This window comes from Quercus robur, chromosome 6 (genome assembly GCF_932294415.1).
Source record: "Quercus robur chromosome 6, dhQueRobu3.1, whole genome shotgun sequence".
Classification (NCBI taxonomy): domain Eukaryota; kingdom Viridiplantae; phylum Streptophyta; class Magnoliopsida; order Fagales; family Fagaceae; genus Quercus; species Quercus robur.
The window spans coordinates 34,265,439-34,289,384 of record NC_065539.1 but is presented as its reverse complement, the minus strand read 5'-3'; the positions used below and the strand labels follow the sequence as shown (position 1 = coordinate 34,289,384).

The 23,946-nt window shown below is 36.1% G+C and overlaps 2 protein-coding genes across 8 annotated transcripts; both read right to left on the bottom strand.

Moving 5' to 3' along the window:
* Positions 1 to 792: 792 nt before the first annotated feature.
* On the bottom strand, positions 793 to 3,256 carry LOC126688538 (uncharacterized). The gene has a single exon (XM_050383259.1). The coding sequence runs from the start codon at positions 2,259 to 2,261 to the stop codon at positions 1,101 to 1,103; it is 1,161 nt and encodes a 386-aa protein (XP_050239216.1). The 5' UTR covers positions 2,262 to 3,256; the 3' UTR covers positions 793 to 1,100.
* Positions 3,257 to 6,950: 3,694 nt separating this feature from the next.
* LOC126688539 (uncharacterized) lies at positions 6,951 to 13,332 on the bottom strand. 7 transcript variants are annotated; one of them, XM_050383264.1, is made up of 5 exons: positions 12,107 to 12,396; positions 10,393 to 10,515; positions 9,392 to 10,284; positions 8,065 to 8,112; positions 6,951 to 7,310 (listed from the first exon to the last, which is right to left on the bottom strand). In XM_050383264.1, exons 3-5 carry the CDS (start codon positions 9,869 to 9,871, stop codon positions 7,212 to 7,214), a joined length of 627 nt encoding a protein of 208 aa, XP_050239221.1. In that variant the 5' UTR covers positions 9,872 to 10,284; positions 10,393 to 10,515; positions 12,107 to 12,396; the 3' UTR covers positions 6,951 to 7,211. The 7 variants fall into 7 exon arrangements, with proteins under 7 accessions (XP_050239221.1, XP_050239224.1, XP_050239222.1 ...); XM_050383267.1 differs by having other exon boundaries at positions 10,393 to 10,508; XM_050383265.1 differs by having other exon boundaries at positions 12,111 to 12,396.
* Between the last annotated feature and the right edge of the window lie 10,614 nt (positions 13,333 to 23,946).

Sequence of the window (23,946 nt, the reverse complement as noted above, 5' to 3'; positions counted from 1 at the left end):
TCAGGTAGGTTGTGGAGTGTTTGAGTTGCATTATGCAGGTCCATTTTCAACTAAAACACAAAGTTTGGTTCCAAAGATCTCAATTGTGCACAATTTTTCAGTTATAATAAAATTTACTTGTATATAAAAGATAGGGTTGAAATAAAGGGCAAATGTCAACTTGCCTAGCCACATAAATCCTGGAAAGAGAGTTAAAATAACAATTGTCCAATCAAAAGTCAAAGTAAGGTGTGATGGCAAAAAATGGTCCAACTAGGCCTCATGATAGATTTAGTGACTTGCAAACACAAATTCAAAACACTCTCCAAACTTACTTTCACCACAAGAAAGCTGATTGCTGGATTTGTCCACTTGGCTGACCTGAATTTGACTCAAGCCATTAAGATAAACAGCTTATAAAGCAAGTACTTTTGCATTTTCTTTTTTATTCTGTAGAACAAAAAAAATCCATATACTTTCTGCTGCTCTTTCTTGTAGCCATCTGAACATGCAGTGCATTCCAGATAGGTGCCATACGAGAGCTTTGCAAATCAAAATAACATAAAAATTCTGCAAGTACTGAGAGAATTTGCTCACAAACATGTTAAACCGAAAATTGTTAGGTATCTTGGAATGCATACAAATTATGAGACTTCACCATAGTTTCAATATGTACTCAGTGTAACCGACTTGAACTAGCAATATCAGTCTCAAAATTGCATGCACCAACATTACAACACCATCCAGTAATACAATTTTTTTTTTTTTGATAAGTAAGACCATCCAGTAATACAATTGCATACAAAGAGCATGTGTCAGGGAGCTAGATGTCTTTTTTATAGCAACAAAATGAAAGGAATTAAATTTCTGTGACAAAAGTTCCACAGATAAATTATATTTTAGTTACAAAATTTCAGCCATGGAACTATTTGCAGAATTATGCCATTTATTAAGCAAGAACAGATCACAATAACCTAGCAGATGATTATGCATTTTTGAACTCGAGCTACAACGTTCAAACAAATAAAAGATAACTCACATTACCAATAAAAAAGTAATATGGGTTAATTGCAATCTTGGAGCTCAACTAAAGCAAGTAATTCAACAAGGTTATTCTCTTCTCATTTTGAAGAATCCAATGATCCCTTGTATAACTTCAACAGCTCAGAAGCCTTGTCCTCATGAATCATAACAAACTTCTGCCAAAATGTCTTTTCAGGGCACTCAAAATACGCATGCATTTTAAAATTCTTCTTCACCAAACCTTTCGATAGCAAAACTTGAAGAACCAAACCCCTAGGAATCAATCTCTTTTCCAAGCTCAAAGAAACAAGTAATGAGTGTTTCTTAATGAGGGAAGACTCCATACCCATCTTGTTGACAAGAAAATCCATTATCCTTGTAAGCTTTTCCTCAGATACCGTCATACACCATGGATCGTTCCTAAATGCCATAGAAACCTCATCCTCAGTCCAACCCCATTTCTTATAAACATTGAGCTTCCTTTCCCATGTTGATTTGCTCATTGATCGCACAGCATGTACTGCCTTGGCAAACTTCATTGTCAAAGGATCAAATCCCATTTCTTTTACTTCCTCGACAGCCTCTCTAAACAGAACAGGATTAGACCTGAATGCTCTTGGGTGTTTTTTAAGCATAGAAATAATAATCGACTTGGGCATTCCGCTATCTCTCAATGTATTCATATTGGGCACCACATTAGTTTCAAGATAATATATTAACATACCCGAACATCGCTGTATAGCTTGAAGAGTCTTATCCTCAGACTGAAGCAAACTTTTAATCAAATCAAAGGAAGGGATAATATGTTTCTCTAAGCTTCTTCTAAAAAGATCAGGGACCCCAGTAAACATTTTTGCAAGGTTAGGACTTGGAATCCCTTTAGAGGAAAAGAATTCCATTTTGGGCAAAAGGGTTTTCTCAGGATTACATTTGAGCAGTACTGGGCGTCTTCTAACTAGGCTCGAGATCTGGGTTTGAGAGAACCCATGGTTCTTCAAAAACTTAACCACAGCATCCGCTTTTTCTGGGGTTTCGAAATGAACATATTTGGAAGCTGATAAAGCAGCTTCTGGTGTGAACCCAAGTGAGTTTATGAGGTAAGAGACAGCAAATGGTTGCTGACTTGAAGTGCTGGAGACATAGTATTTCAAGGATAAAGATAGGTTTTGAAGAAAACCCAGTTTGTGAATTGGTGTTGGAGATCTACTAGTAATGTGTTTCTCACCATTTAGAATGGTTTTGTAGAGACAAGTAGACATTTTTTAGTTGATTGAAAAACGCACCTGTTTAGTTGTGTAGAAGCAATGACTTCTGTGCCTGACTGAATTTTTGAACTCCACAGCAGGTAGTAGAAAAACTGAAAAAAAGGGAGCTGTGAAGTGATTTTAACTAAAACCCTCCTGTGGAATTGAAAAGAGGTTTATGTTTTTTTGACTAAGAACACACAGAACCGACGTCGTTTGTGACCTATGCGATGTAACGAACTCTCATTTTTCACAAATCAGCCATTCAAAATGACACCGTTTCGAAGGAAGAAAAAAGGTACTGCTACCATCTCTCTAAACGACACTGTTTTGCCAACTCAAAACAAAAATTCCGGGTATTCCTACGACACCACCGTTTTGCCCAAACTATAAACCCAATTACACAAAACATAGGATCTGCAACGTGACACACGGATTGCCATTCAACCTATTCCCAAAATCAAAACCCCAGGTACAATTCAGGAAAGGAAAGAATAAAAGTATTGACATTTGACAGTTTTACACTCTCTGCAGTAGTGGCTTTGTCAAGCTTGTCTAAGGGTGCTGCCCACTTCATGTGGTAACATTTTCCCCACCACCATACCTACCTTCTTACCCATTGGTCTTTGCCCCATCCTAACCATAGCCGCCTCTCCTCATGAACCCAGAACAACCCGATCTCACCATAATAGTAGACCCGCCTATCTCAAACCACTACACCAGCAGACCCATTTCTCTACCATCCAAACCCAATATAGCTCGTGAGCTCTCTTCCTTGGGCCTTATTGGAAGGCTTATCACTAGCAAAGCCAATAACAAGGTTAGAGGCTTAGAGCTATTCTCTTCGAGGCTTGGAAAATCCAATATAGCTGAGGTTTTGATTTTGGGAATAGGTTGAAGATAATTTGGGCAAAACAGCGGTGTCGTAGGAATACCTGGAATTTTTGTTTTGAGTTGGCAAAATAGTGTCGTTTAGAGAGATGAACTCCCTTTCCAAATAACAAAGGATTTCTAACAATTTCATTAGTTGCCCGGTTTTGAAAGTATGTGTGTATCTCGAGTTTTTAAAACTCGAGATCAATAGCAAATCGAGTTTTAAAAACTCGAGTTTTAGATTTCTGAGATAACTGACGTGCATAAAAATTTCACATGGAATCCACGTGGAACTCGAGTCTCTAAGACTCGAGTTCCAGTGCGTACCTACGGAATACAACCCCACAAACGTACCTAACTTTAGAAAGAAAAGCTCCAATCAAGAACCAACCCAGTACCCACCAATCTCTAGCAAATGTTCAACCCTTCAAAACCCAAAAAGCAACAAGACCCTTTTCAATACAAACCAAGACAACAAAAAGCAAGCAATGGCCACAACCGAAGACAACAAAAACAAGACCCTTTGCTGTGGATCTTCTTCTTCTTTCTTCTCGGTTCTTTTTTTTTTTTTTTTTTTTTCTTTCTCTGGGTTTTCTTTTTCTTTTTTCTTTTCTTAGGTTCTTTTTTTTTTTTTTTTTTTTTTTATCTGTTTGAAATCAAGTGTAAAAAACTCAAGATTTATGTTTTTTTTGAACTCGACTGTTAAAAACTCGAGATCTATGTGGCATATACATGTCCAACTCAGCAAACTCAGTAAGTGGGAAGAGAGTCTTTGAGGCTCAAGATTGATATGGAACTCGAGTTTCTAAAACTCAAGATGCTAGTTTGCATTTTTCTTTCAAACCCGTATTAACTTACTATATTCTATCCCTTCACAACGTTAATCTGCAAATATCCCCTTAGAGAGATGGTAGCAATACCTTTCCTTCCTTTGAAACAATGTTGTTTTGAATGGTTGATTTGGCAAAAATAAAACATTTCAGCATGCCTAGATGTCACTTATCGCCTTAAACTAACAAAGGGTGAAGTTTTGCTAACGGAACCAAATTTCAGGGTGTAAAATCTAAACATTCCCAAATTTTAAGGGTATACTTTGCAATTCATCCTATATATTGTAAAAATTTGATTCCACAATTGGTGAATGCACACAACAATGACAAGTGATGCAATCTTCTATCTATTTAGAATAATGAGGACAACTACTGCACACACTTGGTGCGATAGTCATTCTATAAGTATAAGTGCTTGTGGAGTGTGAGAGGTAAGATCAGGAGTTCAAGTTTTCAGAAGGAAGCTTCACACATATGTACACTTAGATCAAACTAATGTAAAATTTTTATCTTGTATTAAAATAATAATAATAATAATAATAATGAGGACAAATTAATAGTTCCACATGGCAGGTAGCAATTTATCCATCATATAACACATCTAACATGTGCCAATACATTTAATAATAAATAAATGGTACATTATAGATATTTTGTATTTAATACTCTTAAAGGTGATGATGCATGTATATATTATTTAATAATATATATGTGTGTGTATGTGTGTGTGTTATTTACTATACATATATATTTAACCATTTGATAATGAACAATATAATTGTAAAATAATAAAAAATAACTTTTAGAAAATAAAAACTTACATTTGAAGTCCCCATAAATGCTACATAAAATTAGGGCTATCCTATGAACTGAACCAATCGACCCACCAGACCGTACCCACCCAACCTGAAGATCTGTGCATGGGTGGCTCTAAATGCAAGGTGTAGTCGGTCATAGGTTGTGCTTAAAAATAACCAAATAATCGGTTCAGATTTCGGGTTATAATATATTTCACCTGAATAACCCAAACAAATTGAATTATTAATAAATATATGCCTTGCCTGCCTCGATTCTTCGGTAATTGGTAAACGTAATTCAGTAATAAGGTTTGATTTTTTTTGGCACTATTTCCTAATTTCCAAATCAACTGCTTAAATCAAGTCAAGATTCAAAATCTACGGCCACAATTACATTGTGTACAAACTCAATATTAGTGATTTAGTGACACAAGTACCCAATTCCTAGTTCAACCGTTAAAATCAAATCAAGACCAAAATCCAACTGTCACAATTACAGATCAATCTTTTGATCTGATATCTGATATCTCTCAGACTCTCTCTCTAATCTCTTCACTCTTTAGCTTTGATCTTCTCACCAATGACCAAATTCTCAATACTCTTCTCTCTTTGGCTCTTCGCCTCTCTCTACTTCAAACCCTAGCCACTCACTACAAACCTTAGCTGCCATTGCCTAGGTGTGGTTGTTGTCTCCTCCTTACTCTGGCATTATCTCCTCCTCATTAAATCAATTCTTACTCCAAACTGTCTTAGGTAAATATTCTTTATTTCTCATTTCTCTTTTTGTTAGCCTCTCATTGATTTTATTTTATTTTTATGGAAATTAACTGTTAAAATCAAATAAACCCAAAGATTTATAATTTGAAACCCTAACTAAAAAAAATTGAAACCCTAAGTATTTTGAATTTGTTCTTTATTCATTTGTTTGATTAATTTTGTTCCTACTTTAATTTTATTTAGGAATTGAAAGTTGTCTAAGTAGGTTTTTCTATTTTCAAATTCGAAACTCCAACACTTACAGTTTCTTTAAGGTGTGATTTTTGTTTTCCTTTGTGTTTAGTGTTTAAAGTTGAGATTGTGTTCTTTCTTTGTTTGAACTGATGTTTGATGTTGCTTCTGTTGTTATGGTTATTGTTGTTGTTGTTGTCGTCATCATCATTGTCGTTTAGTTGTAGTTGTTGTTGTTTAATAAATTTTGAGCATCATTCTTTTTGCTTTTATTATTTAATAAAATTTCAAGTCTTATATTGTTTGTATTTGGTTTTGTTTTGTGTGTGTGTGTTATTTATTTATTTATTTTTTGCATAAGTAAGATATTGTTTTTCCTTTTTGGTTTGTGAGGTTATTATTAGTTGTTCTTGTTTTCCTAGTTTGCTAATAATTAGATTAGATTTTTTTTTTTTTTTAAAAGTCATGGTACCCTCCACTGATGCACCATCTTCCCAAATATCAGTTGCTACACAAGCTGATGGTGCCATGTCACCCAAGATGAAGTTGCTAGTGCTACCCAAGCTGAAATTGTTGCTGTCGAGTTGCCCTTAGTGGTATTGGTAATGGTTGGAATTTTAATATGCAATCAATGAACAAGAAATGAAGAATTGTTTAAATCTTTTTACAAAAATCTATGAAAGTTACATTTGCAAAATATTCATATATATATATATATATATATTAAAATATATATATATATGTTAAATATTGTGCTCATTTAAGGTTCATTCCCAAAAGAGTTACAATATTTTTAGATAGTACTCAATTTTGAGTTTTTTATTTTTATTTTAGATACAATAGTATTTCAAACCTACCGTGTCTATTTTATAATGATTACAAGAGACTTTATCAGTTAAGTTAATTGAAACCCAATAATTTTTATATTCTAATTTATTATGTATGTTCAATTTTATTTTAAATTTCATCTTGCAAAATCACTACAATTTGTATATTATTAATGTTACCTCATACTTCTAAGTATACTACGAATTTATATAAACTAAGTTTTCCTATTAAAATATATTGATATGATGATGGTAGTAAATTAAACTAAGATTGAGTCCTAACTATCTCATACGCGATAGCTTTCTCATTTAGCACACATATTAGCTACTAGTTCTAACAATAAAATAAAGTATAGCTAAATAACCACACATTATAATCACGATTATTGGTGACAAATCCTTCCAATTTAATAATCCTCATGAGCAGTGTGTGTAAAACATGTTCCCATTTTGGGATTAGTCTGAGATTCAATAATACCGACAACAATTATATAAGAGTAGGAGGAAATAACTGGCCGGAAATTTCAGACAAATTAAATTTCTTGTGGACCATGAATTTGCTATTGTTACAAACCCTTCAGCATAGATGAAGTTTATAAGATATAAATTTAGTATGGAGGCCATGCCCTTTCATGTATGGCAACTAGTGGTAATTCTTGTATTCCTTCAATTTTCTCGTAATTAATCATATCACATTATGCTACAACTTAGTAATGAAGAGATCGAACTCCCTATGCTTAGCACCGCTATCGCCGATTTCAATGCTGCAAGTGCTGTCCACCACCTCGACTGAAACAGTAGGAAATCAATTGCATATCTCTTAGTTTTTATATGAAGTAAATTGAAAATTAATTTAACCATTATTTTTTCTTGGAAATGATTTTGCAGTTACTAAGGTTTTTATACATACTATATAATCGACATATGTTTTTACGTGACAATGCCATAATTGGATGCACTAGCGACAATCATGATGTTTTTTCCTGACAAGTCTTTGGAGACTTTGCATAATATGGTTTCTTTTCTTTAATTGTTTTTAAGATACAATTTATTTTTATTTTTTGCTAATTTAAAATACAATTTATTAGATATTTGCAGATGATTCAATTACATTTTATCTCTTGACTTTTAAAAGCATACACTCCTTATATCTTTTACATTGATATATTTGTTTATGATTTTAGTTGTTTTTAAGAGGGTATAAAACTATGTAAAATTTAAGTACAGTATTTTAGGTATTATTCCTTAGGTTCCCTTCTTAAGATTCAGTCATGTGACTATTTAACTAAAACATACACTTCTATGTCATGAAAAAAAATTTACATGGTAAAATTTTAAGAAAGAAACCTAAAAAATAGCATATAAGTATTGTACATAAGTCTTGCTCTTTTCTTAAATTTACCTGATTCAACTGGACGAATACATGCAGAGAAGAAAAAAATACAATTCTAAATTTTTGGCTATCAATAATGCATGAAACTTTTATTATAATTTTATAGTGAGATGTTAAAAGACATAGGAGATAGAATACAAAGAAACTCACCCTTTCTGGTGCATTTATAACAACATTTGGTTGAACAGGAATTAGTGCCTGCAATAGATATATAATGAAATCAAGATAGAGTCAAAACAGAACAAATACTTTTTTAGATAACAACACAATTTAATTGATTGGACAATTTGCAAGCATTTATATAATGAGACTTAGCAAATTGTCGATTGTTAGATTCAGGCATGAGTTATCCGGGCATGGGTTAGTGAAACGGATTCTTATATCTTTTGTAGAAAATAATAAAGTTAATACAAATTTTACTACAAAAATTTATAAATTAACTGATGTTACAATGAATAAAATTATTATAACTTCAAAAAGATAATAAATAAAAATAAGTTTTTGAATTAATTTTTGTCTGTACCTAGCCTTTGATAATCAAGTCAACTAGCTTTTTTTTTTTTAATAAGACAAGTAAACTAGTCAGTAGTCATCACCTCTTTATAAAATAATTTAAAAAGACAAACTTAAATAGTGGTAAAGTACTTCCTTTTTTTATCCTTTCTTTTCAAATAAATAAAATAACAACGAAAGCATTCAAATATAAAAATTGGATAAAACATAAATTATTAAATTTATGATTCAATAATTAATTTTAATAATCTAAAAACCATATAATTTCACAAAACAAGGAAAGAAAATGGATGTATAAAACATATGTAAAACATTAAATAAAGTTAAATTATCTATAAAAATAACTTTAGAAGAAAAATCTATAACAAATTTACTAAAAATGAAATACTCAATCTTAATAGTAGATTTGACACTAAAAATATTCCTATATGATCATTACACGTAAATTTAACAAATAATATCATTAGCAATTTCATATACAGTATTAAAAAATTAACCTATCCATATATATATATATATAATTTTGTTTAAATTAAGTTATTCATATAGTATAATTTTGTTTATTGACAGCCCTTAAGTAGGTGATTTGTCTTTTTCTATCAATAAACAATTTACTTATATCATTGAAATTTTTTTAGATAAATCACATTTTTTTAGGAAACATGTATTTTAGAGTCACTTTTTAAAATTTGAACTCTACAGTTTAAAAAGTTTCATAATTAAACATAAAACTCAAGAATGTTTCAAATCAAACCTTATAGTTTTTTACATTAAATTTTAATCCTAAATATTTTCATTAAAAATATTAAGAAGGGCGTCAATTAATTGAATTAATTAATAGTACAATTTTAAATGTTTAGGATTAGATGAAACCAAACATTAATTTAAGGCACAAAGTTAATTTAAAATGCAATTTGATTCAAAATTTTAAGGGGGAAAAGTAAATACAGTAATATTTTCTCACCTGATTCAGATCTGGCAAACCAGGAGGAGGCCCTTTCTTGGAGCGCAGCAACACGTAGCTATCTAAGAAAACATCATGGTCGTGCTGCCGCTTGTACGTCTGTGTGCTATAGCAACCAATACAGATATCGAAGGTGTGGCGAGCACTGTGAAAGCATGTAACGCACGTGAAATACAGTCCAATTTGGCACGCTGAGCAGCACTGGCACCGCACACTCCTTGTTTTCAAGATGTAGTACAATGTGAGGACTTCCCAGAAATCCAGCAAACCGTCGTGGTCGCGGTCCAAACTATGGTAAAAGTTGCGGTCTTCCCAATTGTAGCCGTATTGCCCGAAAAAGTGGATGAACTCCTCGTAGCTGACTCGACCATTTCCATTCGAATCCATGGAATTGAAGAAGTCCCACGCTTTATTCTGAAGATCCCTGTTACTATTGTTATAATAAGCAAGAGCGGCCATGTGTAACTCTTCCATCGCCATGTCAAGACCTTTGATGAGTACGTTGCTCTAGTTTTTTTGGGCCTTTTTACAGGGAGGTGAGGACTTGAGAGAGGAGGCAAATTTTTGTGTTGAATTTATAGCATACTACAGCCTATTTGGAACTGGAATTTCATAAAATTGAAATGCATTTTTTATTTTTATAATTATGTCATAACTTGCAATGTTTTCTGCTATTAAGTTCGTTTGGATTGAATTTATTTTTGCTGAAATTGAAAACTGAAACTGAAAATATTGTAACAAAATAATTTTTAAATGTATGAATAGTATCGTATGACCTATTTTTAATGAAAAAGTTGCTGAAAAGTGAAAGTTGTAGGTCCGTTAACAGTGCACTTGGTCAAATAATACAACTAAAAAAACGCAGCCACCCTGTTTATGGTCAAATAGTGCAACTGGAAAAAAAGAAAAAAAAAATCAGAAAACGCAGCCATTGTTGCCAGCTAAGTTAGCTAGTAGTGTCCAAGTCCATTATTAGACTGAAGAGCTTTTCTTTCACGCACCGTGAGCTTGACTCGTTCCATCATTTTAAATGACTAGGGCCTGTGGACCAATGTTGTCTGCTAGTGATAGATTTGAGCTATACGCAGTGGAGTTAATTTGCAGCGTTGAGAGAATCCTGCTCCCTTCAAGAAGGCAAAAACTTGTAAAACTATAACCTGGTTTAATAGTGTGCAAACTACAAATCTAGTTGACTAACTGGGTTTTGGCATGCATTATGCATGTGGACTAACAGGTTACTACATCGAATTTTGAGTTCTTTTTTAGTAGTTTGATTTTATGATTTGATTTTTTTTTTTTTTTTTTTTGGTATTTGATTTGCATTTAGCAAGATATTGATGAAATTTTTGACTGGTTGTATAAACCAGCCATTAATTCTAATTAGAAGAATGAATATAAGTTGTGTTTGGATGACAACATTTGGATTTGGAGTTGGATTTGGATTTGGATCAAATCCAAATCTTTTTTTTTAAAAATTACCTAAATAAATAATTTGAATTAGGACTTCTCAAATCCAAATCCATAGTCCAAATCCATACCATCCAAACAGACCATTAGGATCAGGCAAAATTATTGGTGCCTTATACCTTCTCCTATGGTAACCTAACCTCAAAACTTAATTTCAAGATTATAAGGAGTGTTTTTTTATGTAATTTTATATTTTTTAGAATGTAATAAGTATTCAAAGCATTATAATTTTGTCCTTAATTTATAAAGAAAAAGCTATGTAATTTTCATTTTTGGTGAAAGTTGATGTGGTTTTTGAGGGATTTTTTGGGTTAAGTTGATGTGGCCACTAGATAGTAGATAGATGTTTAAATACCACTTATTGTTGAAAACTAAAAACTGAAAACATTATAACAAAATAATTTTCAACCCAGGGTATGTTTAGATACCACTTATTTTTTAAAACTAAAAACTGAAAACATTATAACAAAATAATTTTTAAATGTGTGAATAGTGCCATGAAACTTAATTTTAAAGTTGTTTTTACTGAAAAAAATACTTGTGGGTCCGGTGAACAATACATAGGACCCACTGAAAAACGTGAGATGCAGCTGAAAAGTGCTTTTCAACACCATCCAAAACTAAGAGGGTATAAAACTACGTAAAATAATTTATGTGCAACATATTTAACTCTTGTTTTTAAGGTTCACTACGCTGAATTGAAGTACAATTTATCTTCATTTTATCGTTGAACTATGGTACTATAACCATCAATTTGGAAAGAATTGAGTAGTGTCAATTAAAACGTATCATCTGCTGTAGAATAATAATTTAAGTTATCTACTAGAATCCTAACAAAATTAAAAATGAAAGTTCAAAATTAAATTTACACATGCTACGGCCGTTACCGTCTCTTACATAATATTTTTGTAAGAATAAAATTTAGGTACAGTACTTTAGATGTTGTTCCTTAAATTCTCCTCTTAAAATTTAGTCATGTGAATGTTTAACTAAAACATACACTTCTATATCATGAGAAAAAATTTACATGACAAAATCTTAAGAAGGAAACCTAAAAAATAGCACATAAATATTGTATATAAGTCTTACTCTTTTCTTAAATTTACCTAATTCAACTGGACGAATACATGCAGAGAAGAAAAAAAATACAATTCTAAATTTTTGGCTATCAATAATGCATGAAACTTTTATTATAATTTTATACTGAGATGTTAAAAGACATAGGAGATAGAATACAAAGAAACTCACCCACCATTTCCATTCGAATCCATGGAATTGAAGAAGTCCCACGCTTTATTCTGAAGATCCCCGTTACTATTGTTATAATAAGCAAGAGCGGCCATGTGTAACTCTTCCATCGCCATGTCAAGACCTTTGATGAGTACGTTGCTCTAGTTTTTTTGGGCTTTTTTACAGGGAGGTGAGGACTTGAGAGAGGAGGCAAATTTTTGTGTTGAATTTATAGCATACTACAGCCTATTTGGAACTGGAATTTCATAAAATTGAAATGCATTTTTTTTTTTAATTATGTCATAACTTGCAATTAATGTTTTCTGCTATTGTTGCCAACTACCATTCAAACCGCGTTTCATTAATGTTGCCAGCAAAGTTAGCTAGTAGTGTCCAAGTCCATTATTAGACTGAAGAGCTTTTCTTTCACGCACCGTGAGCTGGACTCGTTCCATCATTTTACATGACTAGGTCCTGTGGACCAATGTTGTCTGCTAGTTATAGATTTGAGCTGTACGCAGTGGAGTTAATTTGCAGCGTTGAGAGAATCCTGCTCCCTTCAAGAAGGCGAAAACTTGTAAAACTATAACCTGGTTTAATAGTGTGCAAACTAAAAATCTAGTTGACTAACTGGGTTTTGGCATGCATTATGCATGTGGACTAACAGGTTACTACATCGAATTTTGAGTTCTATTTTAGTAGTTTGATTTTATGATTTTATTTTGGTATTTGATTTGCATTTTACAAGATATTGATGAAATTTTTGACTGGTTGTATAAACCAGCCATTAATTCTAATTAGAAGAATGAATTTAAGTTGTGTTTGGATGACAACATTTGGATTTGGAGTTGGATTTGAAATCTAGTTGGATTTGGATCAAATCCAAATCTTTTTTTTTTTTTTTTAAATTACCTAAATAAATAATTTGAATTAGGACTTCTCAAATCCAAATCCATAGCCCAAATGCATACCATCCAAACAGACCATTAGGATCAGGCAAAATTATTGGTGCCTTATACCCTCTCCTATGGTAACCTAACCTCAAAACTTAATTTCAAGATTATAAGGAGTGTTTTTTTTATGTAATTTTATATTTTTTAGAATGTAATAAGTATTCAAAGCATTATAATTTTGTCCTTAATTTATAAAGAAAAAGCTATGTAATTTTCATTTTTGGTGAAAGTTGATGTGGTTTTTGAGGGATTTTTTGGGTTAAGTTGATGTGGCCACTAGATAGTAGATAGATGTTTCCAACCCAGGGTATGTTTGGATACCACTTATTATTGAAAACTAAAAACTGAAACCATTATAACAAAATAATTTTTAAATATGTGAATAATGCCGTGAGACTCAATTTTAAAGTTGTTTTTACTGAAAAAAGTACTTGCGGGCCTCATAAACAATACACAGGATCCACTGAAAAACGAAAGAAGCAGCTAAAAAGTGCTTTTTAACACCATCCAAACATACACCCAATGTTAAAAAAAAAAAAAAAAAAAAAAAAAAAAAAAAACCTGTGCACGTTTTCCATTTAAAGAGAAAAAACTTATCCTAAGTTCAGTCAAAAAGAAAAGAACTACCCCACCTTCTAATAAAAACCACCCCACATTTCCTATTAAAAAAAAAAAAAAAAACCCCAATCATATTAAAAAAATAAAAATAAAAACCCACTCAAAAAGACAAAAAAAAAAAACCAATTGCAACTCCGTGGAAAAAAAAAAATTCCTCTTTCATTGGTTCCTTTCTTCTCTTTCCTAACATTGTGGTCCCTCAAACTGCAAATCCATGATATTTCTTCAATTTCATCTTTGTTTTTTTATTCTATTTATAACGGACATTATTTTCTTTTGCACTATTTGTTTCATATACTGAATTATTCTCAATGGTTAAGCATTTTCTTATCAAAATATTGGTAAACCTTAGAACAAAATTTATATTCTACTTTTTCAACTAGATATATTGTGAATGGATAATTCTATGACATTTGTAGAAATTTTGGTTATGAAAGTAAAATTATGAGACTAAACCTCAAAAAATAAAAATAAAAAGTCTCCTTGCACATTATAATTGATACACTATCAAATCATTTATTCGTAAAAAAAAAATTATTGAAAATATCAAAATTATTTTGAAAAATAGAAACAATTTTTTTCTTCGTATTTTATCCTTGTCTTCTAAAGTTTGCAACATAAATAAATAAATAAAAACACAAAGATAGAGGAAAAAAGAAAAGAAAATAAAGAAGCCAAGAGAAGTAAAGAAAATTATTGTTACTAGTGATATATATGTATAATTTACTTTCGTTCATAAAATTTGGTGTAAAAGCAATCAAATTTTGTGAGTTTTGGGAAATAAATTTTGGTGTAAAAAAATATGAATTTTTATTCATTTGAAAAAAATTAAAAACAAAAAAAATGAATATTATATCTTTGTGAGCTTTTTTTTGGGGGGGGGGGGGGGTAGAATAACTATATCACTCATGAATGAATGATTTTTTTATTTCTACTATTTATCTGAAGTATGTATTTCAATTAGTTTAATCAGTAAAGTCTTTTGTCATCAAATAAGATATCTAGAGTTTAAACCCCCACTTACACCAAAAACTAATTGGTAACTTGATGATCAAAGTAATTATTATTAAGTGAACATCATAAGTTGAAATTCTATTATATCTACTTAAAAAAAAATTATATATATAATAATATGCTTGAGTACATACATCTGTATGTAAATTTCTATTTTCTTGGAATCGACTATCAAATCTTGAGTCCACCACTCTTAAATCTTAATGCATAAACAAGCTTTAGAACACACGATTTAATGTTGTGCAATACTTTCCATGGTTAAAATTAAAAGTTAAAAAAAAAATTAATTTCTAATCTCATTTTCTAAGTTTAGAAAAGTTTTAACTTCTTATCTTTTTTTTACTTTCCTTATTCAAATCTTATGCCCTAAATGGCAACTTAAAATGTTGACTGCTAGTGAGTGTCCAAGTCCGGTGATGATGCACAAAAATCGTCAGTGAGTTAATAGTCCTTGAACACTTTGATGGGTACTTGAAGAACAAGAAGCCAAGAACCTATCAGAGAGCACCAATGCGGTACTGGCCAAAGACTCTCCGAAAGTCAAGTCAGTGAATAAGAAATCTCTACGAACTCTATAGTGAGAGAGCTAGGGATTTTCTACGTATCTAGGAGAAAAGGAGACTTGATGCTTATATAGTAGTGAGTAGTGAATCAAGATCTCTTGGATGTAGGGACCTTTCCATGTAGAGAAGATCTAGGGTTAGGGTTTCTAAGATTTTAGGGCGACTTTTCCATATAGGGAAGATATGGGCATGTAGTGGAGTCTTTGGATGTGATGCACAAGATATTTCCTTATGAGGACTTATGCGTGGAGATTACGCAAAGAATTATGGGACCCATTACCTCTATCTGTCAGCTTGGCCAACCGTCCATCGATATGTAGATAAGGAGGAGGATTTGCCTAACTGTCAGTTTCCACTTGTTACGTGTTTTCCTATCTGCTGCTATGACGGATTCGAGGGACCATGTGACAATAGACGCATGGATAGGATCGTCAACCCCTGAGGTTGTTCAGCTAGACGAACGGAGAAAGGAGCATCTAGGACGGACGAGTAATAAAACTTTCTACTAGATGAAAATACCCTCATCAGTTGGCCCCTACTCCGTGACCCGTCAGGGTATCTAAAGGGCCGTGGAGTAAAGAGAATATTCTTTTCATTTAATACTCCTCGTCCTAGTATTCGATGTCATAAATGAGGGGCAATAAGGTCCTTGTAGTTCGTGGAGTGACACGTGGCACCCTAAGATTGGTGGAAATGAAACGTCATGTCTTTTCATTTTTTGTGCCCTTCCATCCTATAAATATGTTTATACCTTTTCTTAAGTTTAGTTTCTTATTTTTCTAGAGAATTTTACTCAAAACTTTTGCGTCAATATCAATCGTTCGTCGATTACCTTCCATCCATTACGTCAGCCATTTCGTCTGTGTATAGCTTTCCAATCGTCATCTTTCTTCAGGTAAATTTTTGTTTACTTTTATTTACTCTTTTTCTTTGTATCCGTCTCCCCTTGGCCCTTGGTCTAGTATTTAGTTTGAGTGACCGCCTAGTTTCTTATCCATCGCTTGTAGGTGAGAGAATGTCAGGAGGTAGTAAAGTGACAAGCGGTCATGCCCCATCCCTCCGTCCAAATGACGAAGATCTTCATTCATTAGGAAGTGTTCCTTTGACGGAGGAGCAAATAGGTTCCTTGGAAAGGGAGCCATTAGCTCATTTTTTAGAAGATGAGATGGAAGGAGTGCTGGATGAAGAGATAGAAAGGGAAAGGGAATATGAGTATCACAAGAAGGATGGAGAGGAAGGGGAGGACGAAGAGGAAGAGGACGGAGAGGAAGAAAAGGAAGAAGACAGTGAGGAAGTAAACAGGGAGGGAGAAGAGGAGGCTGTAGCCCTTGGTTTGTCAGGTGATGACTACAGGTCATTCATCCTTCCCAATATTTGGTTTGTAAATAACTTCCTCTCGAAGATGTCAGATGGGCTTTTCAATAATCTATGCCATCGTTACCAAATACTAAACGATGTTCCTATTAGGATGGCGGGCAAGTAAGAGAATTGCTATTCTGGCCGAATCGCGGACGTCGATTTTTACGAGGTTGTCTTTATGGCGAGTTTGAGGCTAACCCTTACGTCTAGGAGTGTCCATCTGCCTCATTTACCCTAACGCTTGGAGAATTTTCCTCGGTGCAAAGGTACTATGGGGTCAAATGAGTGGAGGTCGTTGTCGCCTCACTCTAGACAAATTCTTTTTCTGCTATAAAGTTGGCTCCAAGGATTTTTGCAATTTCGTTGTCTGTAAGGCAGCATTGAAGTTGGTGATGGACGTCCCTGACTCCAATCGTGATTGGAAGAGCAGATACTTTTTTGTTCAAGGCTTAAACTAGGTGTGTAGACCTAACGAATAGGATAGCATTGGAGACAAGTATGTCAATACCTAGGTCGGGCTAACCTTGATCCGTTTATGTTTCTTATATTTTCACTAACCAATCGTGTTTTCTTTTTCCAGCTCATGTACGTTCATCCATTAGCGAGGAAGAGATTGATTTTCTCCAATGCATCCTTGCTATTCCCCTTGCGCTTAGGAGTTGGAAGAAGTTAGTCACTCTAGATAGCTTGCATGCTTTTTGTGGAGGTCCTATCCCGATAGACGAAGCAAGAAGACTAGATGCTCAATCTAGATGGCAAAAGTGTCTTTTGTTTTCACCCATTCGTCACTTTCCTAGTAGATTCGTCACTCTTAACCTTTTGTCTTTCAAAGATGGATTTGGGGAATAAAAGAGCTCTGAAGGTGAAGAAGGCTGCAGCCCTTCAGATTAAGGCAAGAACCTCGTCGGCCCCTGCTACAAAGATGAGCCAAAAGAGGAAGAATCAAGGTGACAGGGACCGTCGACTGAAAAAGGTAGTTAATTAGCCTGTCAACTTAGGCCTGTCAGGTTCTCAAGGCACACCTAACCCCCCTGGACACGACGTAGGTAAGGCAAGAACCTCGTCGGCCCCTGCTACAAAGATGAGCCAAAAGAGGAAGAATCAAGGTGACAGGGACCGTCGACTGAAAAAGGTAGTTAATTAGCCTGTCAACTTAGGCCTGTCAGGTTCTCAAGGCACACCTAACCCCCCTGGACACGACGTAGGTAAGGGTTTGATGACGGCTCACGGCCCCGTTATCAATGAGCCCATCGGTCTTGCTGCTTTTCTTGTGATGGACAAACAGCATACCGTCTAGACAACGTACTCCATCGTTAAGGATCTTGATCTTGACGAGTGTTCGGAGCATGAGACAAACGCTCTAGAGGACACCAACCTTTTTGACTTGATGAGGGTGAGTATTTTAGTCGTACTTTTTTTTTCGTCATGTATTGTTTTGGTGCTAATCATTTGTCTTCTACCAGGCTTTTGTAAGGATGCATGCATTCCAAATCCGATGTGCTGCTGAAGAAGCCTTCATCAAGCATTTGAGGACCCGTCTGGAGGAGGAGTCTGACCAACTGAAGAAGTATAAGGAGTGGGTGCGAACTCTTAACAATGAAGTCAAAGCCCTGACAAAGCAAATGAAGAAACTCGACATTGCTACCCGTCAGGCTAAGGAGCTGATGGAGGCTAATGCCATCTTGACGATAGAGGTGGCCTTTCTTCGTGAATCCATTAACAAGGCAAAGGCTGACATCGTCAAGGAGTATAATGACTCGCAACCATTCTTTAACTTGTTGGGGTCTCAATACGGGGAGGGCTTTTGAGGACTTCCAAAAGCAAGCAGTCACCCTCTTCCCCAACGTGAATTTTTCACCTGTCCAAATCGAGCTTACCGTTCCTTCGACTTCCAAGCTAGACGACGAGGTTGTTGAGGTTGACGATAGGGAAAGGGACATTCCTGAGAATGTTGTCACTCCTCAAGTGGTTAAAGGCAACAGTTAGCCTTAAGTTGAAGAGACGACGATTAATGCGGAGAATGCAGCCCCTACCACTTAAAAATAGAAGATTTGCTGTATTTATCTTTTTTTTTTTTTTTAATCCAAATTTGAGAACAATATAGGTGCCCTGTTTTGGCACATGTGACATTTTAGTTCTATCTTGGAACCATTGTTATCTTTGTTTTCCACATATTTGTGCTAGAATTTTTAACTTCAATCATCCTCTACCATGCTTTTGTGAATAACCGTCGGTATTCTTATTTACTTACCATGTGATGTGACTGAATGTATTTTCAATGGTCCGTCCTATGGTGAGACTTGATGGCCCATCCACCTCTAGGGCAGTGTGATAAATTTTAAGACCAAGGCACCCGTTGGTGTCCTTGGTGATTTGTCCACCCTGTGGGTAGGACTTGATAAATTTTAAAATTAGGACATACGTTAGTGTTCTAGGCGATTCGTCCACCCTATAGGTAGGACTTGATAATTTTAAGACCAAGACACCCGTTTGTGTTTTAGGCGATCCATCCACCTCATGGGTAGGACTTGATAAATTTTAAGACCAGGATACCCGTCGGTGTCCTAGGTGATCCGTCCACCCCATGGGTAGGATTTGATAGATTTTATGACCAAGACACTCGTCGGTGTCTTAGGTGATCCGTCCACCGTATGGGTAGGACTTGATAAATTTTAAGACCAGGACACTCATCGGTATCCTAAGTGATCCGTCCTCCCCATGGGTAGGACTTGATAAATTTTATAGATAAGAGAGGTAAATTTTTAATAGAAATGTATGAGCAATATAGAAGGACGTAGATGCCGTGTTTGATAATCCTCAAGAGTCGTATTTCAATAATCGAAAAATTAGAATCCTACTTCAAAAAGGAGAAAGCGATAACATAGTTCATAGTTGCTTTAATAAAATAAAAAAAGAAACTGATAACATAGTTTGTAGTTGTCCACTATTGGTAGTATCTCCGCAGGTGCTCGGTGTTCCATGGGTGATGGAGCTTCTGCCCATCGAGGGTCTCTAGGTGGTAGGTCCCTTTCCTATGGGAGTCAAAGATTCTATAGGGTTCTTCCCAGTTAAGGCCTAATTTTCCCTGCACGGGGTCCTTGGTAGCTGTTGTCATCTTCCTTAGAACCAAGTCTTCGATCTGGAAATGCCAAGGCTTGACTTTGGAGTTGTAATGCTTTGCCATTAGGTCCTGATAACGTGCGACCCATTGTTCAACCATTGCCCTAACTTCATCTAAAAGGTCTAGTTGTAGGTGCATCTCCTCTTCGTTTCTTCTTTCATCGTGGTGGGATACCCTATAGTTGGTTAGCCCAATCTCTATCGGGATGACAGCTTCACTTCTGAATGTGAGGCGGAAAGGTGTCTCCCCTGTAAGCGTGCAAGCTGTCATCTGGTATGCCCATAGCACAATTGGTAGTTCATCCGACTATATACCCTTTGCTCCCTCGAGCCGAGTCTTGATCATCTTGAGTAAGGATCGGTTTGTAACCTCAACTTGCCCATTGGCCTAAGGGTGGGCAGGAGGGAGAGGAGTAATGATTCTTGATCCCCAATTGTTGGCAGAAATCTCTAAACATGTTGTTATCGAATTGTTTTCCATTATCAGAGATGAAGACTCTAGGGATGCCAAAGCGGCAAATGATAATTTTTCAAATGAAACCACGAAAATTCTTCTCCATGATAGTAGCCAAGGGTTCGGCCTCGACCCATTTGGTGAAATAATTGATTCCTACGACAAGGAATTTGAGTTGACGCATTGCCATGGGGAAAAGTCCCATTATGTCGACCCCTATTAAGCGAATGGCCAGAAAGCGTTCATTGGGGTAAGCTACTCTAATGGTTGCCAAATGATATTGCTGAAGCATTGGCATTTGTCACACGCCTTTACGTAGGACTGGGTATCCTTCTGCATAGTGGACCAATAATACCGTGCTCGTATGAGTTTGTGAACCAACAAGCGTGCCCCTGAATGTTTTCTGCATACTTTTTCGTGGATCTCCATCATGACATAGTTTGCTTCACCAAGGACTATGCATCTCAGGTACAGTTGACTAAAGCCTCTTTTGTAAAGGATGTCTCCCATTAGCACAAAACGAGATGACTACACCTTCAGCCTTTGAGAAGCGTTGTGATCTTGTAGAAGGGTCCCATCCCTAAGATAGGAGATGATAGGCATTGTCCAATCAACCTCTATAGGGATCACTTGTATATCTATTTTGGCAATGGCTAGTGAATTTTGGATGGAGGATAGTATCCGACCAGTGATAACCATGTGTTCCACGGATGCTGCTTTGGCCAAATGATTAGCTTGCTCATTTTCTCCCCTCGAGATTTGCACAAATTTAGTCAAGAACTTCTGGCTTATCCTTTCTTTAACCATGCTTTGGTATTCTTTCATTCATTCCCCTTTAGCCTCGTAATCTTCATTGATGTGTCCAACAATAACTTATGAGTCGTTGTATATGACTACCGACATAGCCCTTGCCTCTTTAGCCAGGTCGAGGCTTGTAAGGATTGCCACATATTTGGCTTCGTTAATGGTCGTTGGGAACTAAAGACGGACCACGCATTCTATCAAGTCTCCTTCTGGTGACTATAGGATGACTTTGATTCCCTAAGCATGCTGGTTGGACGAGCCATCCGTCTATACCATCCATGTTGCTGGTCCTTCGTCCTCATCTTCTTTTACTATGAACTCGGCCAAGGCCTGGGCCTTAATTACAGTTCTTGGTCGGTATAGAATGTCGAATTTGCCCAGCTTTATTGCCCATAAAACCAATCATCTGGCTATCTCTAGATTGTTCATTGCTCTTTGTAATGGTTTATATGTCTGCACCACTATGGTGTGTGCTTGGAAGTATGGCTTGAGCTTTTAGGTGGCTGCGACTAGGGCGAAGGCTAGTTTTTCCATTAAAGGGTATCTTTTCTTTGCCCCTCGAAGTGCTCGACTGGTGTAGTACACCGATAGCTGTACGCGGTTTTCTTCTCGGGTGATGATTGAACTGACGGCTGTTGGGGATACGGTTAAGTAGAGGGAGAGATCCTCACTGGTTTTAGATGGACTTAGTAAGGGTGGGGAGGCAAGGTATGTCTTTAGCTCTTCGAAGGCTTCCTGGCACTCGTCGGTCCATTCAAAGGCTTTCTTCAGTATCCTAAAAAATGGTAGGCATTTGTTCGTTGCCTTGGAAACGAACCTATTGAGAGTCACAACCCTACCATTCAGGCTTTGTACCTCCTTGACGTTCTTTGGTGGTGTAATTTCTAATATGGCCCCAAATCTTATTAGGATTGGCCTCTACGCTTCATTGCGATACCATGAAACCTAGGAACTTTCCTGATGATACTCCAAATGCACATTTGCTAGGGTTGAGCTTCATATCATAATGGCACAAGGTATCAAAATTTTCCTGCAAATCGTCTAGATGGCTGTCTTCCTTCACGCTCTTTACGAGCATGTCGTTTACAAATACTTTGACGTTTCGCCCGATCTATTGGACGAACATCCTATTCAGTCCGAACAACATGACCTTATAACAGAAAGGCCCTTGACTTATGACGAATGAATTTTTTTCTTAGTCAACCTCGTCCAACTTGATTTGGTTGCACCTGGAGAATGCATCCATCAAGCTTAATAGCTGGTGCCCAATCGTTGAGTCGACGAGGAGGTCGATACGCAGAATCGGGTAGCTGTCCTTTGGGCAAGCTTTGTTTAGGTCAATGAATTCTACACACATCCTCCATTTTTCATTTTCCTTCTTCACCATTACCATGTTGGCCAGCCACTCAGGGTAATATACCTCTCTAATAAAGTCAGCTTCTAGTAGCTTGCAAATTTCTTCCGTTATGGCGTTGTCTCTTTCCTGAGCAAAAACTCTCTTCTTCTGCCGGACGAACTCATAATGAGCTTATGCACCACGATGCTTGGGCTGATTCTCGACATGCCCTCATGACTCTAAGTGAAGACATCCTGATTATTCCTTAAGAAGAGGGCAAGCTCCTTGCGAATTGTTGGGTTTGCTTGCGTATCGATACAAGTGATTCGGCCTAGAAAGTTGTCATCTAGGGAGATTTCTTCTAAGTCCTCAATTGGTTTCACTGTGACCCATCTCTCCTCAATGTTTAACGCTTGAAGGTGATCATCCATCTCTAGCATCACCACGTAGCACTCGCGAGCCACCATTTGGTCTCCGCGTGCTTCTCATATCCCATACTTCATTGGGAATTTCACCAGCAGGTGGTATGTAGATGTGGCTACTCTCCATGCGTTGAGCATAAGTCACCTAATGATGGCGTTATAGTCAAATGAACAGTCAACAACTAGGAAAATGACTTCTTTAGTAAGCTGTTGAGTGTACGTCCCAATGGTCACCTGCAAGGTGATGGTTCCAACTAGGAAGACTTTGGTGTTGCCAAATCCCACCAGTGGCATGTCCAAGGGTAGAAGACGTTCCTTGTCGATCTTTATCTACTGGAATGCAAGGAAATAGAGGATGTTCACCGAGCTTCCGTTGTCAACTAATACCCATCGGGTGTTAAAGTCTACTATTGATAAGTTGATGACTAGCGCATTGTTGTGCAGATGATGGAGTCGTCATGCGTCTTCCTCCATGATGCTGATGGCTAGGTTGTCAACCCTGGTCGCTTTGGGTGGCCGACTCGAAATCTGGATGCTTTGTACCATTCACAAATATGTCTTCCTCACCTTTTTGGAAGAGCCAGCTAGCGCACTCCCCCTACTATCACCCTTATCTCTTCGAGCGAAGCCCTTGGCCTTTCATCGACCTGTTAATTAGGTTTGGGGTCCCTTGGCTAGTTCTCCCTACCCTTAATGAGTCGCTGTAGCTTTCCCTGCTTGATGAGGGTCTCAATCTGCTGCTTCGGGTCGTAACATTTGGAGGTGTCATGCCCGTGGTCCTGATGAAAGCAACAGTACTTGTTTCTAGGTCTTTTGTTTAGGTCGCTCTTTAGCTTGTCTGGCCACGTTAGCGTTGCATCGTCCCTTATTTGCATAAGGACTTGGTCTAGTGGGGTGTTTAAAGGCATAAAGTTGGTCATCCTATTGGAAGGGGGGTTTTGATCTCCTATCATCCCTTCGATCATTCGTTAGTGCTGACTTTCTTCCTCTATCCTAACAATGGTCTTCTTGTCTTTCCTTCTTCTTTGGTTTGCCCCCTCAGGCAATCATGGCGTCTTCTGTGTTCATGTACTTGGTAGCCTTGTATAACATGTCGACCATCATTTTTGAGTTGTTCTTGTATATGGAGAAAAGGAACTCTCCTAATTGGAGTCCATCGTTGGCCTCGTCAATTAATAGGGCTTCTTTATTGAAGTGAGTCACGTATGACCTCAA

Coding starts and splice junctions, on each gene's coding strand:
- LOC126688539 (XM_050383261.1), bottom strand. CDS start 9,871: ATGGCGATGGAAGAGTTACACATGGCCGCTCTTGCTTATTATAACAAT. Junction 8,113..9,391: donor GTTTGCCAGATCTGAATCAG/GTGAGAAAATAT, acceptor TATCTATTGCAG/GCACTAATTCCTGTTCAACC. Junction 7,311..8,064: donor TTATAAATGCACCAGAAAGG/GTGAGTTTCTTT, acceptor CTACTGTTTCAG/TCGAGGTGGTGGACAGCACT.
- LOC126688538 (XM_050383259.1), bottom strand. CDS start 2,261: ATGTCTACTTGTCTCTACAAAACCATTCTAAATGGTGAGAAACACATT.